A 23155-nucleotide genomic window follows, 5' to 3' on the forward strand; every position below is an offset into this window, starting at 1 on the left:
GAAGCTGCTTATTTACCCCATGGGAAAGACACAAGCGGTCTGAGACTCCTTCCCGCCGGGAGCAGGCGCGGTACGAAACCCCACCAAACACCGAACCCTAGCCCCACGGCCCCGAGAGGAACCGCCGGGCTCGTCCCGACGCTCTCACGCCCGGCGAGGCGGCTGGTCTCTCTCCGCACACCGGCAGGAGACTCAACAGACCCAGCTCTGGGCTGGGAGCAGATCACAACGGACGTCAGGAGAGATTTTCCCCCGTTGTGTGTGAGGCCACGTCATCAGCTCCTGCGCTACCGGCTGCTGACCAGGACGCCGCTGCCTCGGAGCACCGGCCAGAGGCCAGCACCGGTGGCTGGAGACCTGGACGAGCACCGCGGTGCCTGACCCACTTGAGGGGCTCTGCTCCTCCTTCCCCCGCGCTCGGCGCCGGCTCCGCTCAGGCGCTGCTGGCATCTGCAACGTCTGCAACCGCTGGCGAGGGTCCTGAGCACCGCGGCCGCAGCCTGGGAAGATGTAACAGAAGCCAGACCCGTATTTCCCAGCTCCTCACTCTCCAGCGTCGGCACCTCCCGGCAGGGTGGGTATCAGAGATGTGAGAGCAGCACCAGCCCAAGGCTTTGGGTTAAACCCCCATGCAAACTCTCCCCAAGCAGCTACTGGTGCATCCACCCTGGGGGAAAGTCAGCAAATGCTGACGGGCACGGCAGGGTGAGCCACGCCGGCGTCACCCCAGGGAGCCCAGCACCCTCTCCTCCGACAGCCGAGCTGTGCCGTGGCTCGGAGACCCGCGCAGGGTCAGGGCCTTTGGAAAGGACCCGGCCAGCCACCGGTCCCCATCAGCAGCTCCAGCCCGCTCCACGGGCACTGGAGCAGAAGCCGGGGGAGAGGGGCAGAGGGATGCACCGCTGCTGTATCAACAGCCCCAGGCAAGATGGAAGGCAACCGTGAAGCAATTCGGCTGTTACTAAGGAGCATTTAAGAGCCAACACCTGGAGGAGTTCAATAAAGGTTAGAAGGACCTGACCTCTGCACCTCCCTTTGCAGCCATCTCCCTTAGCCAGCTCACGGCTAAAGCCCGTAATACAGGAGATGGCAAACTGTAAACCAGCAACATAGCGTCTCTGAAAAAGTAAGTGCATTTAGCATCTGATATTGATGTTTTATAATTAGACATAATACAGCAGATCATTTTCCTGCCCTTGATCAATGAAACCAGGGTTGGTTTTGGGGTTGGGCTTTTCTGCAGACACTCTGATTGCTGCCTAAACCAAACGGAGCGGTGCCTCGCTCGGTTCAGCAGGAACGAGCAGAGACGAGGATGTGCAAACACAGCATCCATTTAGATTTACTATCCCCGAAATATAAACAGAATATTTATTTCTGACCTTTTAAGCACTAATTCCAAATTTAATGAGGCACAATGAACATTCCTCAGAGCCAGACTCCATGGCTACTTAACACCACCGACCCTCTAATTATTACTGCAGCTTAAATAAAGGGCATTTGGTTCTGATGGACATTATTAAACACCGAAGGAACTGAGTCCAGCCTCCATTTTCTCTTGATGAAATAAAAAGCATTGCAGAGAGTTCATCCTTTAGCATCACCCCGTTCATCAGAATGAGCAGAAGTATCAAACCAGATTGTATTACGGCGCAGGCATGCCCACTAATCCGCGCTGAACTCCTGTCCCCTCCCCAAATAAATACAGGCTTTGTCATTTTTTTGTCTGAAAATGGATCGGAGGCAGGAGGAAAGGAGCTGCTGTGATGTGATTTTGAAAAAGGGTATAGGATTAGACACCCAGATTGAATCCCAAGAGCGGCAACACACAATGAAGCCATAATTACACTCCTGAAAGCCACAAATAGTGTCACCCGCTTGAATTTGTCAACATATCAGAAATCTACAGTATGCTTATGAAGAGCAAAAATGCAAGAATAAAAAACCTGCCTTACATTCAGATGGCACCTATAACCCAAAAGCTCTTTGGTGGCCGTGGCACAGGGGTCCCTGCAGCAGCACCTCCGGAGCAGGCACCCACTTGGCACCACCCCCCCAAAATTGATCGAAAAGCAAAATACTGACCCAAAATGGGGGCACGCTTTCTAGGGGAGAGCATACAGACGCCTTCCCTGGACCGTGAGCAGCCAGGAGGCTGGCGATGCCCCGGCAGCTGCCCAGTGCCCCCCCGGCACTGGGACGGGAGGGATTTTGGGGCAGCGGGGGCAATGCCTCCCTCCCGTGTGCCCACCAGTGGGTACGGGGCCGAGCTCGCCGGCCCCCCAGGGCACAGCCTTCTGCACAGGGGGGCTGCCTCGATACGCCGAGGAAAATTCCCTGCGGGGATATAATAGCCAATAAACCTAATAAAAGGGTTTTTTCCCATCACCTATGCCTGGGACTTTCAGATGTGTAATGGATCCACGCGTGCAGCTTCCAGCGCGGACTACACCCCTCCCTAAGTAGTGCGAGAAACAATCTGGATCTAATCAGCAGTCCCCGGGTAATGGGGCATGACTTACAGATTTGTTAAAAAACCTTTCAGAACTGTCCTTTCCCTGCCTCCTGCCATTAAAATGAAAACAAATATAACAGAGGAACCGTTTTTTTTTAAATGTTCCCATCGCTAGGGCTAAATAAAACTCCTTGTCATTCACCTTCTGGAGCGGCAGGTCAGACTGATGTGTTTTGTAGGGAACAAGAGAAATCACAGATTTGTCACTGCAAAAAAAAAGAAAAACAAAGAAAAACCCAAAATCATTGCAGATGAGTTAAAAATAGCAAAGGTGTGAGATGCCACCACCGGCTCGGCACATCGGAGTGATGGGGTGCCCGGGCAGCCGCCCCGCCGGCGGCACCCCTGAGCGTGCACAAGCCCCGGGCGGGCGGGGGGCACGGGGGCACACCGAAACCGGGCCGGGCACCGAAAGGGGCTGCCACGGGAGCACCTCGCTCCGCTTCTGCATCCTGGAGGAGACGGGGACACCCCCGAGGCACCCCAGGGCGGTGGGCGAGGGGGCTCGCAGCGGCAGCCGGAGGATTTCCCTGCTTCGTGGCTTAGCGGGGAGAAATTTGGCAGGGGGGTGCCAAGACCCATGCCATGGCAGGCGGCAGCCGCGGGAGCAGCCGGGGAGGGCAGGACAGACGCGCGGGGACCTCGTCCCTGCCCCATGTCTCAGTGCAAGCCCCATTTCTCCTGCTTTTTGAGCAAGCAACAAGCGCTTCATATATCACCTTATATCCCACGGCTTCGCCAGAGGCCTGATCCTGTCCCGCGAGTGCCCCCGGCACGTGGCCGTGCACATCCACCCCCAGCTCTGGAGGAAACCTCCGTGCCAGCACCTCCCGCCTGGCTTCGGCTACAATTCCCCGGCAATGGAGGAAAACCACCCTGAGGGGAACACTGCCCCGTATGCTCCTCGTGTTATCACTTACGTTGTTTATCTGTAATTGCACGGGAGGACTTGCAATCAGGACAGCCTCAGCCAGCTCCCGCTCTAAGCCTCAAAGGGATTTTGCTCACAACGAAATTATTTATCAAAACCACTTTTCCCCAATTTTTTATTTTCCCTGCTTGGGCTGGAAAATGCAGCTCTCCAGCCCACAAAATTACCCTGCAGCCATGAGACCGACTGCAAACCCGAGTGGGACTGGCCCTGCTGCCATCGCCGTCCTCGGTGGCCGCGGCACCCATGTGCAGAGCCCGGGTGGGGAGCGGGATGCGAAGCCCAGCTCGGCTCAGCCCAGCCCAGCTCGGCTCAGCTCAGCCCAGCTCAGCTCAGCCCAGCCCAGCTCGGCTCAGCTCAGCCCAGCCTGGCTCAGCCCAGCCCAGCCCGACTCAGCTCAGCTCAGCCCTGCCCGGCTCAGCTCAGCCCAGCTCGGCTCAGCCCAGCCCAGCCCAGCTCAGCTCAGCCCAGCCCAGCTCGGCTCGGCTCAGCTCAGCTCAGCTCAGCTCAGCCCAGCCCAGCCCAGCCCAGCCCCGCCCGGCTCGGCTCAGCCCGGCTTGGCTCAGCTCAGCTCAGCTCAGCCCGGCTCGGCTCAGCCCAGCCCAGTCCAGCCTGGCTCAGCCCAGCCCAGCTCAAAGCTTGCTGCTCCCAAAGGTGCCACTCTGGCTCCAGCATCCTTGGGGACACCCCAGCACCCTCCAGTCAGCCCTTCTTCCCCTCTGAGCCGTGCTGGCAGCTCAGGGGCACTGGGAAACTGTGGAATTTCGCCCAACAGGAGCCTGTTATCTCCCAGAATAAACTGTAGGGAAATAAATGATAATAAAGCGCCCGCCAGGTCAGGGGATCTCTGCTCCGGCGCTAACTGGATGCCCCTCTCCGTCCCCACGCTGCCCGCTCCCGCTGCCCGACAGCCGCCCCACATTATTAACAGCCTGGTAAACACAGCCCGTTGGTTATTACAAAGATGCCAAAACCTTACTACTTCTTGTTCCTTCCAGTTAATGTACCATGGCCGAGGATGAATTGCTATTACAAGGAACTAAAAATAAAAATGTTTCAGAGGCAGTAATTGGCTTGTCTTGTTGGGCTTTTTAAGGAGCCAAAGTACCAGTTCCAGGCTATTAGCCCTAAGGTTGTAGGAGAATGGTGTAAAATATTTCTTCATTAAAACCCTACCTTCTCCATAGAGGTGTTTTTCTTTAGGGGTTTTTTCCCCTTTTCCTTCTTCATTTTTTTAAATTCTTTTCTTTTTAAAAGATGTGTGTTATCAAATAAGCTTTAGTTAAAAGAGGGCTTCGAAAGCCCAGAGGTGATATAAATAGACAGGGCTCGGTGCAGCTGGAGAACCAGCCAGAGCCTTCGCTCATCTATTCAGGTCATTTTTCTACAAAACTTACGTAATATTCCTCAGTCGCATCTGTAATCTTGGGCCATTTTGAATAATCGGCACCAAATCTTGCAGTCCTCAGGGAGACGGTGCTCCGTGCCGGCAAGCACCCAGCCACCGGTGTGGGACGGGGACCACCACCATCGCAGGCTGCAAACCCCCTAGGAGGCAGCCGGGGGTGCCCAGGGTGCTCCCCGGGATGGGGACTATGGGTTTTTTTTTTCCTTTTGAGGCTCTTTGGTGCTACTTGGTTATTGAGAGCCTTAGTTACCACCATTACTCAATATTGGCAACAACCGCGACAAAACCAAAACCATTTATTCAGCAAAACCCTTCTTTCGAAAGAAGCAGATGCTCTGCTGGGCGAGGGCGCGGCGGCTTGGCACCCGCCACCCTGATGAGGATGGTGACGATGCGCCCGCAAAACAACGATAATTTACGGTCACGTCTTTAAAATTGGATTCAAGTCCCGCCGCTTGCAGAGCCTGCTGCGACCCAGGGGAGCACCCTGGGGCTGCCCTTGCCACCCGCACGGCGCCGGGCACGGCAGAGATCCCTCTGTGACAACGGCTCGGAGCAGCACGGCATTAAAATAAATAATAATAATAATATCAACAATGATGATGACCAATCTCTAGATAACACCGCACAGCAGGGGAAGCTCAGCAGAAAAATTACGACAGAGCCTTTTCCTCCCTGCTTTCGCACGAGGGGAAGGATGACATGTTGCTTTGGGAAACGACAACCCAACGGGTATTTACTGCTTTGATTTTGTGATTTGAAGGCTGCTGCTAGAAGAAGACTATTTCTGTTAGGTACAATTGCTATTTTTTGATAGTGTCTAGACAATACCTTGTTAAAAAGGGCAAAACAACAGTTATTAATTACCCTAATTAACCCAATTCATAAGACGCGTTTGTGTGGCTGTCATGACAACTGCTTTGACTAACTTGCCAAGAATAGCTTAGCTGTCCATTCAAATAAATCCCTGATAATTACTAGTCTAGTTTACTGGGCTTCTGTGATAATAATAATTAGTGCTACTGTACAAAAGGTCGCACTAAACAGTTTATGAATGATGCATTTCGCATGGTGATTACATGAGTCACGCAGCATCCAGCAAACGGACGCAGCCATGTTTCCAACGTGGCGAGATGCGATCAGATGGGAGCCTGTGGCTGTTCTGCCTGCGGACAGCACAGCAGGCTGAGAGGGAGAAGTCGTTAAGGTCAGAGGAGAAATAACCAAGGAGAAGTTGGGTGAAGCTGGGATGGCCACCAACCTGCCTCCTCAACAGCCGGGGTGTCCATCCGTCCATCCGTCCAGCCACCACAAGCCAGGAGATGGTACTCTACTTCTAATGAAGGCACCAAAAAGCTTCCAAGCCTGAGCTGTTGGTATCTCACCTCCCACCTCATTTCCCTCCCCTTCAATGACAGATAACCACAGTTCACCTCTCTGGTTTTGGCGTACTTCCCCATTATTAGGTTTCAGGATCAACGTCAAGGGGGTTGAAGGCAACGCGAGCTGGGGTGGGCAGCTCCAGCCCTCTCTGTCTCCATCTCTGGAGGAAGAAACCCTCCAACCTGTGGTTTGGGTCTCCCCACGACCAGCTGCAGCTCCAGCACGTCCCACGGGTGCTGGCTGTCTTGCGGCAGCAGGCATCGCCCAGCCCAGCATCGCTGCTCCTGAGGCTGCTGCGGGCACGAGAAGAAAGGGCTTCGCAACGGGAAATCCAGGCCCATCAAATGCCATTTTTCCTTTGCTGAGGTTTGTAGGTGAAAACTGGTCCATGGGATTCCCTCTGGCTGCACCTAAACAGAGGCGAAGGGGGACGGGACCGCAGTGCCCCACCGCCAACGCTGCAAAATCCTGCAAAACTCCGGGGCAGACAGGGCAGCGGGGCAGGGACGGAGGCAGCACGCTCACATTTAATGGAGGACAGCTGTCAGCTCCGCAGAAATCTATGAAATCACCCCATTTAGAATAAATTCTGATTAAATACCACATATGGTCCTTATTGTCCGTCCCTTGTTACCTATCACAAGAGGCATCTGCATGTAAACAGGGTCTTAATCTGCAAATATTTGTCTGCTACAGCACTCTCCTCCCTCACCCCCACCTGAACTCGCAATTATTCTTATTGATTGACTTTAAGAGAGCACCATGCACATGCCTCGAGCTGCCACGTGCCGAGCAAACAAGGGAGCAACACTGGGCTCCGCTGTAATTATTACCGGGGCGAGCAATTGCCCTGTCACACATGGCAGGTTATGGCTTCAGACTGGAGGCAGCAAGGCCAGATGAACGCTTAAAACGTCGTTACAGTGCGAAAAGCGAGGATGTAGAAATGACACCTCCTTTCTCAACAAATCTGTTCCCGGAGCATCTCCCAGCTCTGCAGAGATTTCATCTCGTTAAGCCTGAAGGGCCAGCATAGCCCTTGGAGCGGGGACACGGGCTCGCGTCCTCTTCGCGTGCCAAAATCAGCTCTGATGAGGACGTCTGCGATCTGGGGGAAGATGATTTGAGGTCCCGAGAAGGATTTCGGTGCTGGATCCTGAGCCCAGGCTCACCTGCACATCACCCGCAGCCCTGGCCGAAAGCGCGTGCTAGAAGACGAGGTGCTTTTATCAGACCAACAAGGGGAAACCAGGGAAACCTGATGCCGCGCAGAACCTTCCCCGGTTTTCCCAAGTGAAGTTTGCAGCTCGGTTCAATATGTTAGAGCCTAATGAAGGTTTCCCCAATATTCTGCAGGGTATAATCATTCTCCTCCTAATGAGCATGTGTAAATGGCATATTAATGCTGACAACAACTAAGTGCAGAGAACAAGAGATGAACATATTCCAAAATTCATCTTTTTTTTTCTGAACAAAGGAATCCATCGCGTGGCTGAGCGAGCCCCAGCCCGGCGGGTGCCCGTGGCTCCCACGGCGATGCTGCCGGCTCTGGTCCATGGGCTCACCACGGGATGCAGAGCCCGTACGGGACCACGGCTTTGGTCTCTCACTAACCCAACCCCTGCAATTAATTGACGAACAGGGAAGGATCTCAGCCCAAGCGTCCTATTTCCCCCCAGACAGGGGACACAGCCACGGTGGGGGCTGAACAAGAAAGCAGAGGAACCGCTTGCAAACGTCTGGAAAAGCGTTTCACTGGGCAGACAGGTTTGGATGCTGTTTCTAAGCCAACAGCCGTGTGGATTTGATTACTAAATGTCACTGAAGCTGGGTCCCTGCCAGAGCATCCAGATGTGAATCTGAATATGAAAAGTCCAGGAGGGAGCAGGTGACGGAATCGCAGGCGCGGGCACCGAGCCCCCATCCCGGTGCCGGCGTCCCAGCCCATCTGGGTTTGCGTGACCAAGTTTACATAAGCTCGCAGGCACGGAGAAGAACACGCGTAAAACGGGTGTTTTCCTGTTCTTTCATCTTCGTTTGTGAAGACAGCTCCCAAAACCCTGACAGCTCCCCAAAAGTAGCATCCATCTGCCCCGCGGGTGTGCTGCCCACCGCCAGGCACTGCAGGGAGGTGCGGAAGCCTAATTCCCTAATTGTCCGACTCCCGGGTGCTCCCACCAGCACATACATTTAGATTTCTAGATCAATAATCGATGCTAGAATCAATAACAGGGAATTTACCTACATTATAAAAACAGTAAAATCAGCCAATACTGAGAAATTACTATCGAGTCCTGTGTTTTCTGTACTCACTTAGTCTAATAATGGTGAATGATATTTTCCAAGTACATTATTCAGCAATAAAACCGCTGAATTATTTGATCTCTTTCTAACCTTTATGATTCTAAGCACTCTTTTTGACCCAGATTGAATGAGGCAACATCTGCAGAGCCTTTCACAAAATTGTACTCGGCGTGCACTATTGTAGGTCCGCTGCCAAAGATAAATGTTATTATTTTAAAGCCATCATCCTCCTAATAGATGAGCAAACGCACTGCATTAGCATAGCCGGCAGAGCTCGAGCACGGGTGAGAAAATGCCAGAGGGTTTTCGCTTAATGGAATTTTACATACCTGACTTAGGATGGGTTAATGCAATCCACCAACACGGGAATTTTAAAACCTGCCCTGTGGCATACACCTGCCATTACAAAAGATGGTATAATCCAACAAGCTCCAGATCCCCGTGAGAACCACGAAGGATCCACGTCCACATCTCCGGTGGCCAACAGGGCGTGGAGACGAGGATCTCATCTACACGGCTCCGACGCACACAGACCTACGCTGTTTATCACAGACCTGCGCGATGCATTGGGTGTGAGGAGGAGGAGCGGCTGGCGCTACCTGCGGCGTGCGGAGGGTTTCCGTCAGAGGCTGTCCGAAGCGCAATACCTGCGATGCACCTCTGTCCGCTGCAGCATTAGCAGTCGTCGCGCTCACGCCTTCGCCAGCCTAACGAGAACTCACCGTAATTCCGTGTTAAACAGGGAGTCAGTCACTTCGAGGCTCAGTACTAATCACTTGTCCGGCTGACATAAGCCATTACTTCACTCCAAATTTAGACTAGAAACCAGAGAGAGACACTGAAGCAATGGTGCTGCGGACTCTTCCCCTGCAAACCCTCCAACGGGTGCCAGGGGCAAGCTCTGCCCCAACAGGAGCAGCGAAACTGGGAGCCATCAACAGCCTCAGTGTCCCTTTGCTGAGCCCTGGGCGATGCTCTCCTGGGGACGGTGGGGACCGGGACCGGGGGGGACCCCAGGAGACAACCCATACCGCAGCCCTGCGAGGGTAGCTGCCTGCAGAGCACCCCATCCATTGCCAATTCAGAGCATGGTCTAATTTAAATTATAATTACACTTATAAGTACACAGATTACAACTATTTATGCTACAAATAAGACCATCCTGTATTTTAATTAACAGCAAATGATTGGAACTCAACTATAGCCTCTACTGGGAACAATAGCTAATCATCTATGGAAGCGAGGCCGTGCCCAGCCCCGCAGGCAGCCTGGCAGGGAAGGGGGAGCGGGCAGGGCGGGGGTCCCCCCGACCGAGCCCTCGCACGAGAGCGGGAGCCACTGTCAGAGGGGGCGAGAGAAGAGACGGAGGGCTCCCCTGGCAGAGACGGAGGGCTCCCCTGGCAGAGACGGAGGGCTCGTCGCTGGAGAACCTCCAGGCAGAGCCTGCAGATGGAGACGAGCAGGGGACGAAGAGCGGGCAGGGCTCTGCCCTTGCCGGCTGATGGGAATTTAGGAAAGACCCGAACGGGGCACCCTTGGTGAGCGCAGGAGCCCGGGGACCTGGGAGGGCACCTGGCTGAGGAGCTTCTCTGGCTCAAAGCCCTCAGGAGGGGACTTCAGGAGATGGCAGCTGGAAAATAAGGCTCTTCCACGGAGCGGAGCAGATGCACATAAGGTTATTTAAAGGCGACGTGCGCTTGGCCTTAACGATGCCTTTGCATGCAGCGTGTGCTTTATGCAAAGTGAACGACAGGGAGAAACCACGAGTTCAAATCGCTCAATACAACAGGAGCTAATTTGGAAACTACTACAAGAAAGGCCATAAATAGCATGCAAGACCACTCTTTCGATGTAATTTAAAAAAAACCTTACTATAAATCTTTCCTAATTTAAGGGAAAATTCTTATCTGCCATGTAAATATAGTTGCAGGAGGTTTTTTTATAGACTCAACAAGTAAGAGATGCATCAGAAATATGCATCAGAAATTCAAATTTACTAAAAGGAAAACGAGACGAGCCTCTCTACTTTCAGTAAAAGTGAACCATAAAACCCAAACCAATCGCATAAAAATAAATTTTATATATATACAGTTATATGACATATTATATACTTATTTGCATAATTAGGTACAATATATAATAATTTTATACACAGTTTTTATATGCTTATAAATACATCATGTATATTATATAGTATATAACAGAAGATAATATATGATATATTGTAATATATAACGTGTGTAATATATAAAGATATAATCATTATATCATTATATCTAGGTCTTGCCTAGATATATCTAAGACCTATCAAAGCAGAGGGTTTTTACCGTGAATACAGCTTGGCTACCGCCACCACACACCACAACTGGCCCTAATTCCTCCATGGACCCTTGCAGCAAACCCCCTTGGTCCCCCCCAGCCGGGACCCCACCGAGGGCTGGAAAACCCTTGGAAAACCCAAAGAAGTGCCGGGATGGGGTCGCAGCCCCGTATCACTGATACAAAAAGCCAAAGCGTGTTGAACTACAGGCTCACCTAAGACACAGCCCAGCGAGCGTGGCCGTCGGTGAGAGACGTGGTTAAAGACGAACGGAGCTGGCGTATTTATCTCTGTTGCAAGGTATTCAAATGAATTTTTCCAAACGGAGAGCTTGGAGCAATTACATTAGGAGATGTATAATTTGGTTAGGCTGACCTCGGAATGGAATAAAAAGCTGCTGATTTCCATAATGTCGGCCTCCGATGCTCGGAGAGGTCAGGGAACGTGCAGTGATACACAAAACGCTCCGGGAGTAGTTAAGCCGAGGGATTTGCTGGGACTTGCGATTTCGGGGCAGATTTGGAGTGAAGAGGGAGAGCACTAGGGGAGGTTTGGGGTTCCCCCCCCGCGGGCTCTGGTCCCCGGGGGGTGCAGCGTGCCCGGTGAGCCCTCCCCAGGGAGGGGATAACCCGTGGCTATCTAAAGCTGAAAGCATGGCTCCTCTTCGGCGGGCTCTCGGAGAATAAGGGCTGCCGCTCGCTCCCAGGCAGGGGTGCACGGCCACGGAAAGGCAGAGGCACCGACGGGAGCCGTGACCCGCACTCACCCAGCGCCGTGCGCGTCGCAGGCACGAAAAAGTGCTGAGTTACAGTGACCTCCCAAGGAGAAAACAAGACTGGCAACGCTCGCCGCGAAGTCAGCCTTGCAACCAGTCGAACATCATCGCTGATAATGCTTTAATTATTATCTCTGCTGAAAATAAGCCTTGTTTCAACAGCCTGGCACGTCTCAGCGCCGCAAACTTTCTCCGCGTTGGAAATTATCTCCTTTTTTTTTTTTTTCCTTCCCCTGCTCTATACACAGCATTACTCAGAAGCAAGCCAAATCCCTTCCACTTATGTATCATGACGTTTCCCCAGCGTTACACTACAGCAAGGCCCTTCACTTCTAAACGGCACGGTTTATAACAAATTGTCTGTTATAGCAGACAGAAACTGATTTCCTCAAACCCGGCATATTAAAGTGAGTACATTCATTCTGGTTGTAACACACAAAATGTGATTATAACAGACACTTTGGGGGCTTTTTAAGGCTAGCGGAGAAGAGGAGGATAAGCTGGAGGGGAAGAAAGAATTGACAAGTAGAGAAATGACAGAGAAAGAGGAACAGCCACGCTGATTTCATTTCTTACAAAACAAAAATCTTTGTGTGTTGTAGAAATGTGCTTTAGTTAACACCGCCAGATAGCCAGAGCAAAAACTGCCGGTGCCGCCTGAAACGAAAATTGCTCTATTGTGCTTAGAAAGCCATTTCCTACAGCGAGGAGAACGCTTTCCAGGTAGTAAAAAGCAGATCTGAAACCAACAGGGCCTTATCCTGCAACTGTTGCTCGCTCCAATAATCCCCGCTGCCACGAGGAGCCCGAACGAAATCAGTGGGAGTGAGGATTACGCGGGAGTGTATCAAGGTTGGGGGATTAGACCAGGATTATCACTAAACCCAGTAATTCCCCATCTTACTGATGGTGGCCACCAGCTCAGGAGGCGGCGGATCTCCACGACCACCCGGGGTCGGGGGCTGCCGGGTCCCTGGAGGACTCGAGTCCTGCTGGACCAGTGGCTGCTCCACCTTGACCTTCTCCAGTGGGACCTCCCAAAGCAGCATCAGAGCAAGGCCGTGCCGGACCCACATCCCGCTTACAGTGGGACGGCAGCGCTGCTGCTTCCCTTCCCTGCTGTTGCCACCACGGAGCCATCCCAGACCCCCAGAGAGCCAGTCCTGAACCTCCAGGCTAATTCCACCTTTGGACATCCAACCTCTCAAACAAGGCTGGCCCGCTCCCATCTCACACCTCCTCGCCTCTCCCATGCTGGGTCCTGCCGGGGACCGGCCACCACCGCGAGACCGAGGGCCAGAGCAAACCGCTTCGGCACCGTTTCGCAAAGTGGCACAGGTTTTGGATGTAAAACTGTCCCTGAAACACAGATGCAGCCGTTACACACACGTTGTTTTCTTTTAAAACCACGAAGTCAAAATCCAGGCATGTCAGTGTTACCCAAGGGTGCCTGCTCTACATGCAAGTCGTGTCCCGGGGATCCTAAAAGGCTCGGCATTCAGACCGGTTTCCACACCACCCCAATGCAACATGCATTTTTATCAAGGAAGCTGCCTAATGGCTCTTATTAATTTTGATTTTTAATCTCCTGGTACAACTTCCAGTAATATACATGCAAAACCTGACAACAAGCCCTTTTGGTTTCAAAGCTGACTTCTCCTCCGGCTCAGCAGGAAGGAAAAAAAAGCCCTCGGCAGCAGCAAAGCCTCTGACCGGCAATGCCCTTGCAGCTCCAACATGTCCCACTCTCCCTCCTGCAAAACAAGGCGAAACACTAACGGGGGCCAAGCCTCCCGCTGTCAGCCACGATCACCAGAGCCGCTCGCAAATGCTTTTTGCCATCGCTGCCTACAGCCACAAGGATGCTAAAAGACCGCGGGCAGGGGTCCCCAAGCGGCACCCCAGCATCCAAGGGACCACCGAACCCCAGTGGGGCCAGCAGGACGTGACCCGCCGCCTCCCGATGCTCTTGTGGCAGCCGTGCCCCGGCACAAACAGAGCCCGGCCCCCACCCAAAGGGAAACGCTTTTCAAGGGTCGTCTCAAACTTTTTTTTGCATCCTCAGAGCGGGGTGGCAGCCCCCCCAGATGCCGCTGTTTAATCCTTTCTGGATCAGCGGAGAAAGGTGGGGAGCACCGACGAACCCAATTACCGCCGGCACGGCACGGCACTGCCAGCCCCGAGACCTGCCACCGCATGTACCGCTGCCACGGTGCAGAGGAAACGGCTCCTGACGCTCCACAAACAACCCATCCTTGGGGACTTTTATTTCAAGGTTCCTGACTGTTAAAGTAAATGAGCCTCACATTAAAGACCAGTTACACATCAAGCCAACGCAAACCCACTGCTGCTAGGACAGCGCGCGGCTGCAGAGGCAATCGCTTACTCCCAGACACAACCGTCATATGCCAAGCGACACCGCCAGCGACACGTTTACCTCCGTATTTTATCTTTTATCAACCGATGCTTTGCCTTCCCATCAGGAAAAGTCACTCCCGGGTGGAGCAGCGGCGATATCTCCGCGATGCTGACACCTCGTAAAGGCTCCCGGGGGAAACGCCGGCGGCCTCGTCACCGGAGGCACTTCAAACCAGCCCAGACAAAGTCCCGCTGGATGCACTGCAGGGAACGGTTTGGCTCTGGAAACTCCAGGAATTGAATTTATTCAATCATCATCACCTGGAGGTGTACCAATAGCACCCTTTAGAAGCATGTCATCACACCCATAGCACCTGCTAGGGCAGCGACGGGCTACGGTGGGTACAAGGCTGCGATGCTCCTCCGTGGAAGCATCTTTTATGGAGTCCCTGTGTCACCCTGTGTGCTGGGACAGGGCTGTCACTGCTCACTGCTGAGCCTCCTCACCCTCAGGATTTTTAGGAGCCAGTTGAACCCACGCCGCCAGCGGGATAACTTCCCTTGCAACAGCTGGAAGCATTACACAGAGGCTCTCTGCCAAAAAAAAAAAGAAAAGTTCCCACCCTAAACCAAACTTCCAAGCAGCTTCCAATTGGGATTTCTCCTCCCTGTGCCCTGGTCCTGCCCTTTTGTCCCAAAGCATCCCCAGGGAGCCAGCAGAGCCCTGCCAGGACGTCCTGCTCTCCCCGAGAGCTGCTGGTCCCTCAGCAGGACGGGAGAGCCGTCGGCTGCTCCTGCGCGCTCGCGGGGCTGCTGGAGGGCACGTTTTAAGCCGATGCTTCACGGCACTCGTTACAAGAGACAAATTTATTTCTCCAGGTGAGGTACCAGCCCTTCGCGGTGCCTCCTACCTGCGCAAGTGATGGGGAAATGGGGCGAGCTGGAAGCACGAGGAGAAGCAACAAGCGTCCCGGCTCCCTCACAGGAGGGTGCACAAGGCAGTGGGGGTCTTTGGAGAGCCCATCCCGCCGGATCCCAGGCTAACTGCTGGCTCGGGGAGGAACGTGGGCAGCACTGCCTTCTGCCTGCAGCTGCCTGTTAACTTCATCAGCTGAGCTATGATGTTCCCGATGGTCCTTCCCTCCTCCCCGGCACCGCGGACCTCCCGCTGCTGGTGCGCACTTCTGGCTAACGCCGACGTGTGATGGATTTTATGACTGAATTTTGTCTGTGGCAGTGAATCACAGGCTGACAGGGTGCTCCTTAGCAAGGCACCAGCCAGAAATGCACCCGAGACCCCTATCTAAATGCCACAGCTCCAGGAAGGCAGGAATTCCTCAGGGATCACTGCCCCCAGCATCGCAACAGCTTTGGTCACCCACAACCTTGGGATGCGTCCCCCAGGCAGCTGGGCACCCTGAGCCCCAGCTGGTACTCTGCAAAGAGCACGGGCAAACCTGAGCATCGATGGAGATCCCCAATACGTGAAGGGTGGAGTTTCCCACCCCCAGTCTGCCCGGGCACAGCACAAGGAGCAGGCAGCTTCGGTAGCAGCTCTTCTGCCTTACTTGACCAGAGACAGGCTTATCCCAAACTGCTCCCATCCGGATTCAGATGCAAAGTCCCTGCCTGGCCTCATCGGGGCATTTGGGAGCAGCAGAGCCCGCTCAGCTCTATGGCTCTATGCAAGTAGAATATAGGAGTGCTTATATCCAGGTCATTCCCATTCAGCTACTGCTAAGAAACTCTATCACAGCTTTTAAACCCACACCAGAAGTTAAATCGAGCTTTAAATCTCGGGACCAGCGCCCGGTTGCCCCCGCCATACCCTCCCGAAGGCAGGCGGGCTCCCGGCCCCGCAGCCACAGGCGGCTGCACTGGGCTGCGCTGGTGCAGCCCTGCAGAAGTTGCCTCCTCGCGGCGTCTCAGCGGGTAACCTTGACAAGGCAACGCCGTGCGGCGAGGAGCCTGCCCGCGCCAGGGCAGGAGGGGCTCGGCACGCAGCTGGGCAGAAGGCGGCCAAGCGCCCACGATCCGTCACCGAGATCCCGACAACCCCCTCCCGACCGTCTGGTCATTAAAAGCTGCGCCTCTGCTTTGAGCGACCGGCATTTGGGCTGGGAGCACCCCAAAACTGGGCTGACACCAGTACGTGACCTCCTGGGAGCTGGTTCTGTAGCCTTAGCGGAGGTTAAACACCAGGGTTCAACGAGCGTTTTGCCAGTACAAAGGCTGCAGGATCAGGCCCGCCGGCACCAGCCCTCTCCAGCAGCCCTGCAGACTCTCGCAGAGGGCCGTAGCTCAAGCATAAATCTGAAGCAGCTCCACTGTCTTCAGCAGCATCATTTTGCATTTACACCAGCACACTGAACGCAAAACAGAGCAAGCCATAAATATTTTAGCTGCTTTTTCAGCTTTGTTATTCTCTTCAAAGCAGGAAACATGACAAACCTTTGATTGTTTTGCTTAATACCAAACAATAATTCAAAGAGAGACAAACAAGCAACATTAAATGATGCCTGTGATGTACAGGAAAGCCAATGAATTAGAAGAACCTGATGAGGATGATGTGGATCGGAGCGACCCTTTTCCCCGCCTTTGGCAGGTACCGCGCATCCCTCCCACGCCAGCCGGCACGCGCCCGTCCTGCACGGCGAGGGGACAGCACCGGGCCAGGCATGCAAGCGGTGACACCGGGGCATCCCACGCTGTTTGCATCACCAGCAAAACCCGCTGCCTCCAGAGCAACAGCCACCAACACCACTTCCAACAACCTTTTAAAAAACTCCTGTGAAGGCAACGAGCGTCTCTTCCCTGGAGCATCACCACACTCAAAATCCACTGGCAAAGCAGCCACCTCCAGCCCCCCGGCACCATGGAGGCAGCCTGACCTGGCCGGCCACGCCGGCACCCCTGCCTGGGCACTTCGGGGGGGTCTCTGCAGTGTCTGGGGGTGAAACATCCACCCACGACCACGTGTCGGGGCTGCCCCAGAACCCACAAGCTGGCTGCCCGCCGCTCACCCCTGCCCGTCCTCCATCGTTCCCTCACCCCGGGGTGCCGGACACACGGAAACCACCACTGCCTGTTCACTCGACGCTCGTTTCGGCAGCGCTTACACCAACAGACCCACCAACAGGCCCACGTGCAAACCTGTTAGCGATGCCCCAAGGGCACTCACCTCCGGCAGCGGCATCCCGTTGATGATGAGGTCGGGCTGCTGGGGGCTCTGCCCCGTGAAGGTGTGATGGTAAATGTGGTTGGAGCCGGCGTTCCTGTTGTTCTGGCTCTCCACGTTGAGGAAGGTGCTTTCGGAGCGGCGGCAGCCCAGCGGCAGGGTCTGCTGGTGGTAGTCGAAGTAGTTGAGGGACGAAGTGAGAGAGGAGCAGCTCACAACGTTCATTTTATCTGTCTCTTCCACGTCCCGCGGTACCAGGCGGATATCATTCTTGCTGATTTTCTTCTTCTTGCTTGATTTCTTTTGATGTCCATAGGAGTATTCTGCGATTCTGGGGGACAGAAGGAAAATCACTAGCTGGGAGCATCCCGAACCCTGCCCCGCTAAATACACATGCAGAAACCCGGAGGGCTTGGCCCCCATCTCTGTGTAGGCTTCTTAGTCATGCACATTACGTCATGTTTTGGGTCTGCTGGCACAACACGGTCTTTAGCTTATTTTCATATGTATAATGCTTTCAGGTCAAATATGAGAAATAAGGGGAAGGCAGAACGCCTCTGTTTTTCTCTAGTGTTTATAATTGCTGATATTTAGTTACTAGGAGTAAAGTCCAGCCTGCAGAAGAGAAAAATGGAGATGTTAAAACCCATGAACTGAAAAGGGTACCTGCATTCATTTCCATGCATAATAAGGATTTTAAAAGTGATTTAATTTGGTCCCCGTAATGAAAATTCAAAATGAATAGCGGATTTTTTTCCGAGTTCATTTTCCATAGCAGTAAATAAGGCAGACCCAGAAGCAGTCCTAGCTGGCAAGCGCTATTCTCTCACACTCCAAAGGCTGTTTGTTTATTAATGCTTTACCCAAACTGCTGGTATTTTGACTATCTCGTGATAACACCTGATAACTCAAAATCTTTTCTCCAACCGCATCCTATTCCTCCCTCGCCCCCCGACACGCACACCCCCTTCTGCTGGGAAATGCTTTCCTCTTCTAGAAATTGGAGAACAACAACTGTGTTTTGCAAAGAGAAATGATCCTTTTTGACCTTTTTTTTTTTTACTGCAAGCTTGTTTTTCTCTGCCTTTCTTTCCCTCTTTGCTTTCCACCTGCCAAAAGAATCAACTGATGAAGTGCCTTGAATGCCTTCCGCAAAACACCCGAGGACAAAAGTTATCGTAAAACACCACCCCAGCAAATAATGACAAATATACGACTGCACCTTGCATTAACTGGGTATGCTTGGCTCAGAGTGACTGTGGCTCCTCTTTCCACAGGGAGCAACACAGCCCCAGCCAATGCCTCACAGACGAATCTGTGCATGCACAGCGCTGGGCAGCTCGGTATTTCCCAGGGAAGCACATCAAATGCTACCCACAGTCAGAAATACACATTTGAAAGTCAGGACTTTACTCCTCTTCTTGTTACGATAACAGCATTAAAAAAAAAAAAAAGAAAAAAAATCCAATAGCTGCAACAGAAATAATGGGATGAATAAATAATACAGTTTATCTAGAAAGGCAAATATTGGATAAATATTCTTGTTCCAGAAAGCTAATTGCCTGAGCATGAAAATGCCACCAGCTCTCATATAACCTTACGTGCCTCATAAATTAACCCATTTTATGAAGACTCTCCAGCAGCTGTTGTGAAGAACCTCTAAAATAAGACACTGGTAAAGCCTAAACGCAGGCACCCAGCGAGGGAGGGTGCCCCATGGTCACAGCCGCTGCCGAGCCTACCTGGTGCTTCTCTACCTCTGCAGCTGACTTCTGCTCAGATGCACACTGGTAACAGCCCGTGCATCCCCCTGAGCGTGCAAATAAATCAGGGGAAGGCAGGGATTTCTGTTGTGCCAACAATCTATATGCTGCTGACTCGTCTAACAATGCTTGATGAAGCTTTAATTGTTTTGTTTACCTAAATGTTTAAGTTTGGCAATGCGAGAGCCCAATTATTTCCTGCAGGCATTCATTTTGCTGTCCTTTCTCTATTGACCAATTATTTAATTAAACTGCACTTCATTAATCCCTAAGCCATCACAGTAAACCCAGGGCTTATACATATGTGTGAAGCTGTTAGGGGCACCACCACAACATGATTTTTATCCATTCAGGTCCTATTCTCGTTTAATGGGCCGAGCTGGCAAGAAATCTGGTATACGAGCTTTCGCTTGAAGCTAGATATCCCATAATACAGCACAGACCGACCTTTATTTGCAGATGATTTTTCCCCCATCGAGCAAGAAGGCTTAGAAACGCTGTGAAAATGGGGTGTAAAAACCGAACTCGCTGCCATTATTTCTGCGTAAATAAAACTTTAAAGACCGCACATCCCCCTGCGCCGCAGAATTGCCGGGGGCCAGCGTGCGTTTCCAAGGTAGAGCAAAATTAATTTCCATCCCTCCCCTCTGAAGCGACTCGGTGCCGAAGGAATGGAGAAGTCATGGCTATTTCACTAGTAACAGGATTAAACCATTTATGAGGCATTGCAGCTGCTCTTTTATGGCATCTGATTGATATTCATGTGTGGTTAGCATTTGTCTCCTAACTTGTGTAACACAGAGAATAGTAAAAGAGAGACAATAATCGCCGGGCTGTTACATATTCAGGGGACTGGATTTCCCCTATCAGCCTTTCACCGGCTCCGGGCGCGGGGCTGACCTCCCCTCCGGCATTTCGGACCCGAGAGCACGCATTCAGCCAGGGCAAAATAACGCAGCGCTGCAAAAATCCTCCCTCGCCCCATCGCTCCCAGTCCAACCGGCCGTGCCGGCTGCTGGAGCGGCGCATCGGGGGGAACCGGCTGGTTTTCGCCACTGTTTTATCCGCTTGGCCCCACCGTCAGCCGTGGCGAGGAGCCGCATCGGGCACACAATAGCTCTTTTGAACGGCGAGCGAGGGTTTATGGATGCCACCGCGGCCGCTCGCCCCGTCTGCTGCGGGGATGCTGCGGTGGGCTGGGGGGGGTTCCCCCCTCGCGAGCCCGGGGAGCTGCGCTGGGGACGGGGGGCTGCCCACGGGAACCAGCCGTGCCGCTATAAAACTGTTCTCCCCCCTCTCTGCGACGGAGAGCGTAAAATCAGGGATGCTGCAACAGATTGTCAAGCCGCACAATTAAGTCGATTCGTTACTCGGCAGGGATTTCTGCTCTCCTCCCAGAGAACAATCTTTTAAAGCTTCGCAGGAAATTTCCTTAGAGGGACGCGAACCTCACTGCTGTTCCTAAAGCAAATTTAACACCAGCCCCCCCAAATATACAGCAGCAAATGGAAAAGTAACTGTAATGGCAAAAATCAAAGCAGACCCGGCAGGTGCACAGAAACAAAGATGTCTTTACCTGCAGTTATAGGTCCTGATTTCCTTGTTATCCCTTTTGCACTTGACTGCCACAAAGATCATGGTGACAAAAAGAATGGCTGCGATAGACCCCAGGGCAATAATGAAAATCAGGGAGAGGTTAACAGATCCTATGGACTCCTGGGCATCCAGGGCTGGAGACAGGTATATCAAAATCAAGGCAGAAGCCGAGAGAGATGTTTTTCCATGGTCGTGAGCCACCACGATCAGCTCGTAGGCTGCCTTTGCGTTCTCCCCAAAGGCTCTGGTGGTCCTTATCTCTCCATTGACCTGATCTATCTCAAAAAATCCTCTGTCTCCTTCCACCATTTCGTAGGAAAGTCTGCCATTTTCACCCTCGTCATAGTCGTCTGCCTTGACCACCGTCACCAAGTAGCCGACCCCCGCGTTCCTGGGGATGTACACCTCCGCGGTCCCGTTGACCAGTGGCGGGGCTGTGATCACGGGGGTGTTGTCATTGACGTCCAGGACGATCACCCTGACGGTGGCATTGCTCTGCAGAGAGGGATTACCCCCATCTTTTGCCAAGACCTTGAACTCAAAGGCCTTAGTCTGTTCATGATTGAAGGACCTCAAAGCATAGATATCTCCAGAGTTGGGGTTGATGGAGACATAGGTGAAGACAGGCATGTCCCTGACTTGGGAGGGCACGATCTGGTAGGAGACACTGCCATTGAGGCCCAGGTCAGGGTCCCTGGCCGAGACTGAGAGGAGGTAGGCCCCCGGGGTGTTGTTCTCCTGCACGATGACCTGGTAATAGGGCTTGGAGAAGTGGGGATGGTTGTCATTCTCGTCGGTGATCTTGACAGTGAAGGACTTGGTGGCCTGCAGGGAGGGGATGCCATTGTCCTTGGCTTGGATGGTGAGGTTGTACTGGTCCCTCTGCTCCCGGTCTAGCCGCCCATCCACCAGGATGGTGGAGAAGCTCTCGTACTCCTGGAGACGAAAAGGCACGTTGCCCAGGAGCTTGCACTGCACCCGCCCATTGGCCCCGGAGTCGCGGTCCGAGACTCGTACCAGGGCGATGACGTACCCCGGTGGGGCGTTCTCGCTCACCTCCACCAGCTCACTGTTGACGGAGAGCAGGTTGATGAGGGGTGGGTTGTCATTGGCATCCTGGACGCTGATGGTCACTTTGCAATGGGCAGGGATGGAGTTAGGCCCCAAGTCCTTGGCCTGCACATCCAGCTCATAGACGTGACCCTCCTCGTAGTCGATGGCACCGCTCACTGTGATGAGGCCGCTCTGGGGGTCGATTTGGAAGAGCTCCCGGGCCTGCTCGGAGACGTAGCTGTGGAAAGAGTAGAGGACCTGGCCATTGGTGCCCTCATCTGGGTCGGAGGCGTTGAGGCGGATGACTGGCGTACCCGGCGGGGCGTTTTCAGGCACGCTGACAGTGTAGGCCGGCTCCTCAAAGAGCGGGTTGTTGTCATTGGAGTCGATGACGCGGATGCTGAGCTCCACCGTGCCAAAGTTGGGCGGGTCACCACCGTCCAGCGCCGTGATCACGTAGCTGTAGTGGGACTGGGTCTCGCGGTCCAGGCTCTTCTCCACCACCAGCTCGGCAAAGCGGGACCCATCGCCCCGCGTCTTGGTCTCCAGCCCGAAGAGGTCGTTGGGGGTGATCTCATAGCTCTGCACACCAAAGCTGCCCGAGTCCGGGTCGTAGGCACTCTCCAGCGGCACCCGGGTGCCGGGGCTGGCCGTCTCTGAGATCTCCAGCTCAATCTGGTCGGTGGGGAAGCTGGGCGCATTGTCGTTGAGGTCCTTGATCTCCAGCTTGATCACGCAGATCTCCATGGAGCTGGACATCACCTCCAGCGAGATGACGCACTTGGGGCTCTGCCGGCACAGCAGGTCCCGGTCGATCTTCTGCTTGGTCACCAGCAGCCCTGACCCGGGGCTGATGTCCACCAGGTGGGGGGCCGAGTTGGAGACCACCCGGAAGGCGGCGGGCTGCCGGGGGTCCAGCACGAAACCGGCGTCCCGGGCGTCCTTGGCGACGTTGGCGATCACCGTGCCGGCCCGCTGCTCCTCCTCCACCGAGTACTTGAGGTTGACGAGGGCCCCGGCGCCGGCCCACAGCAAGGCGGCCCCCAGCAGCGCCGGGAGAGCCCCCATCGCCGCCACCGCCCCCTCCGGCCGCCGCGCCGCGCCCCGACGGCCGCCGGCCGCCCGCCTCAGGGGCCCGCCGCCCTCATGCGAGCAGCGCCCGCCGGGCTGCCCCGGCGGCGGCGGGCGGGCGGGTGCGGGCACCGGAGCCGCGGTCCCCCGCGCCCACGCCAACGCCGCCCGCTCAGGCGCTCCGAGCCGGCGGCGCCGCGGATGGGCCGGGCATGGCGTGCGGGCGCGGGAGCTGGAGCGGGGTGCCGTGCCGAGCCGAGCGGTGCCGCGCCGCGCCGTGCCGTGCCGAGCCGAGCCCGCTCCCGCCGGCGCTCGCTGCGGCGGCCGCACGCCACTGCCCGCAGTCCGGAGCGCCGGCGGGCGGCGCGGGGGCGGGCGGCGCGGGGGCGGGCGACGGTGAGGTGCGACCAATGGGCGCTCGGGGGCGGGGCCGGCGCGCTGCGCCGCCGCCAATGGGGCCGCGCCGAGCCGCGCTGCCAACCGGCGGGGCGGGGCAGGGG

The 23155-nt window shown here is 54.3% G+C and overlaps 1 protein-coding gene across 1 annotated transcript in view; it reads right to left on the reverse strand.

The window, feature by feature from the left end:
* The window catches only part of PCDH19 (protocadherin 19), a 60294-nt gene extending 37642 nt beyond the window's left edge, over positions 1-22652 (reverse strand). Inside the window, exons 1-2 of the mRNA XM_075161973.1 lie at positions 20512-22652; positions 17176-17503 (exon numbers count right to left, since the gene is read on the reverse strand). Of these exons, the coding sequence (XP_075018074.1) occupies positions 17176-17503; positions 20512-22652 (2469 nt within the window). The remainder of the gene's footprint in view (positions 1-17175; positions 17504-20511) is intronic.
* Between the last annotated feature and the right edge of the window lie 503 nt (positions 22653-23155).

The sequence above is a fragment of the Calonectris borealis genome, chromosome 13 (assembly GCF_964195595.1).
Source record: "Calonectris borealis chromosome 13, bCalBor7.hap1.2, whole genome shotgun sequence".
Taxonomy (NCBI): domain Eukaryota; kingdom Metazoa; phylum Chordata; class Aves; order Procellariiformes; family Procellariidae; genus Calonectris; species Calonectris borealis.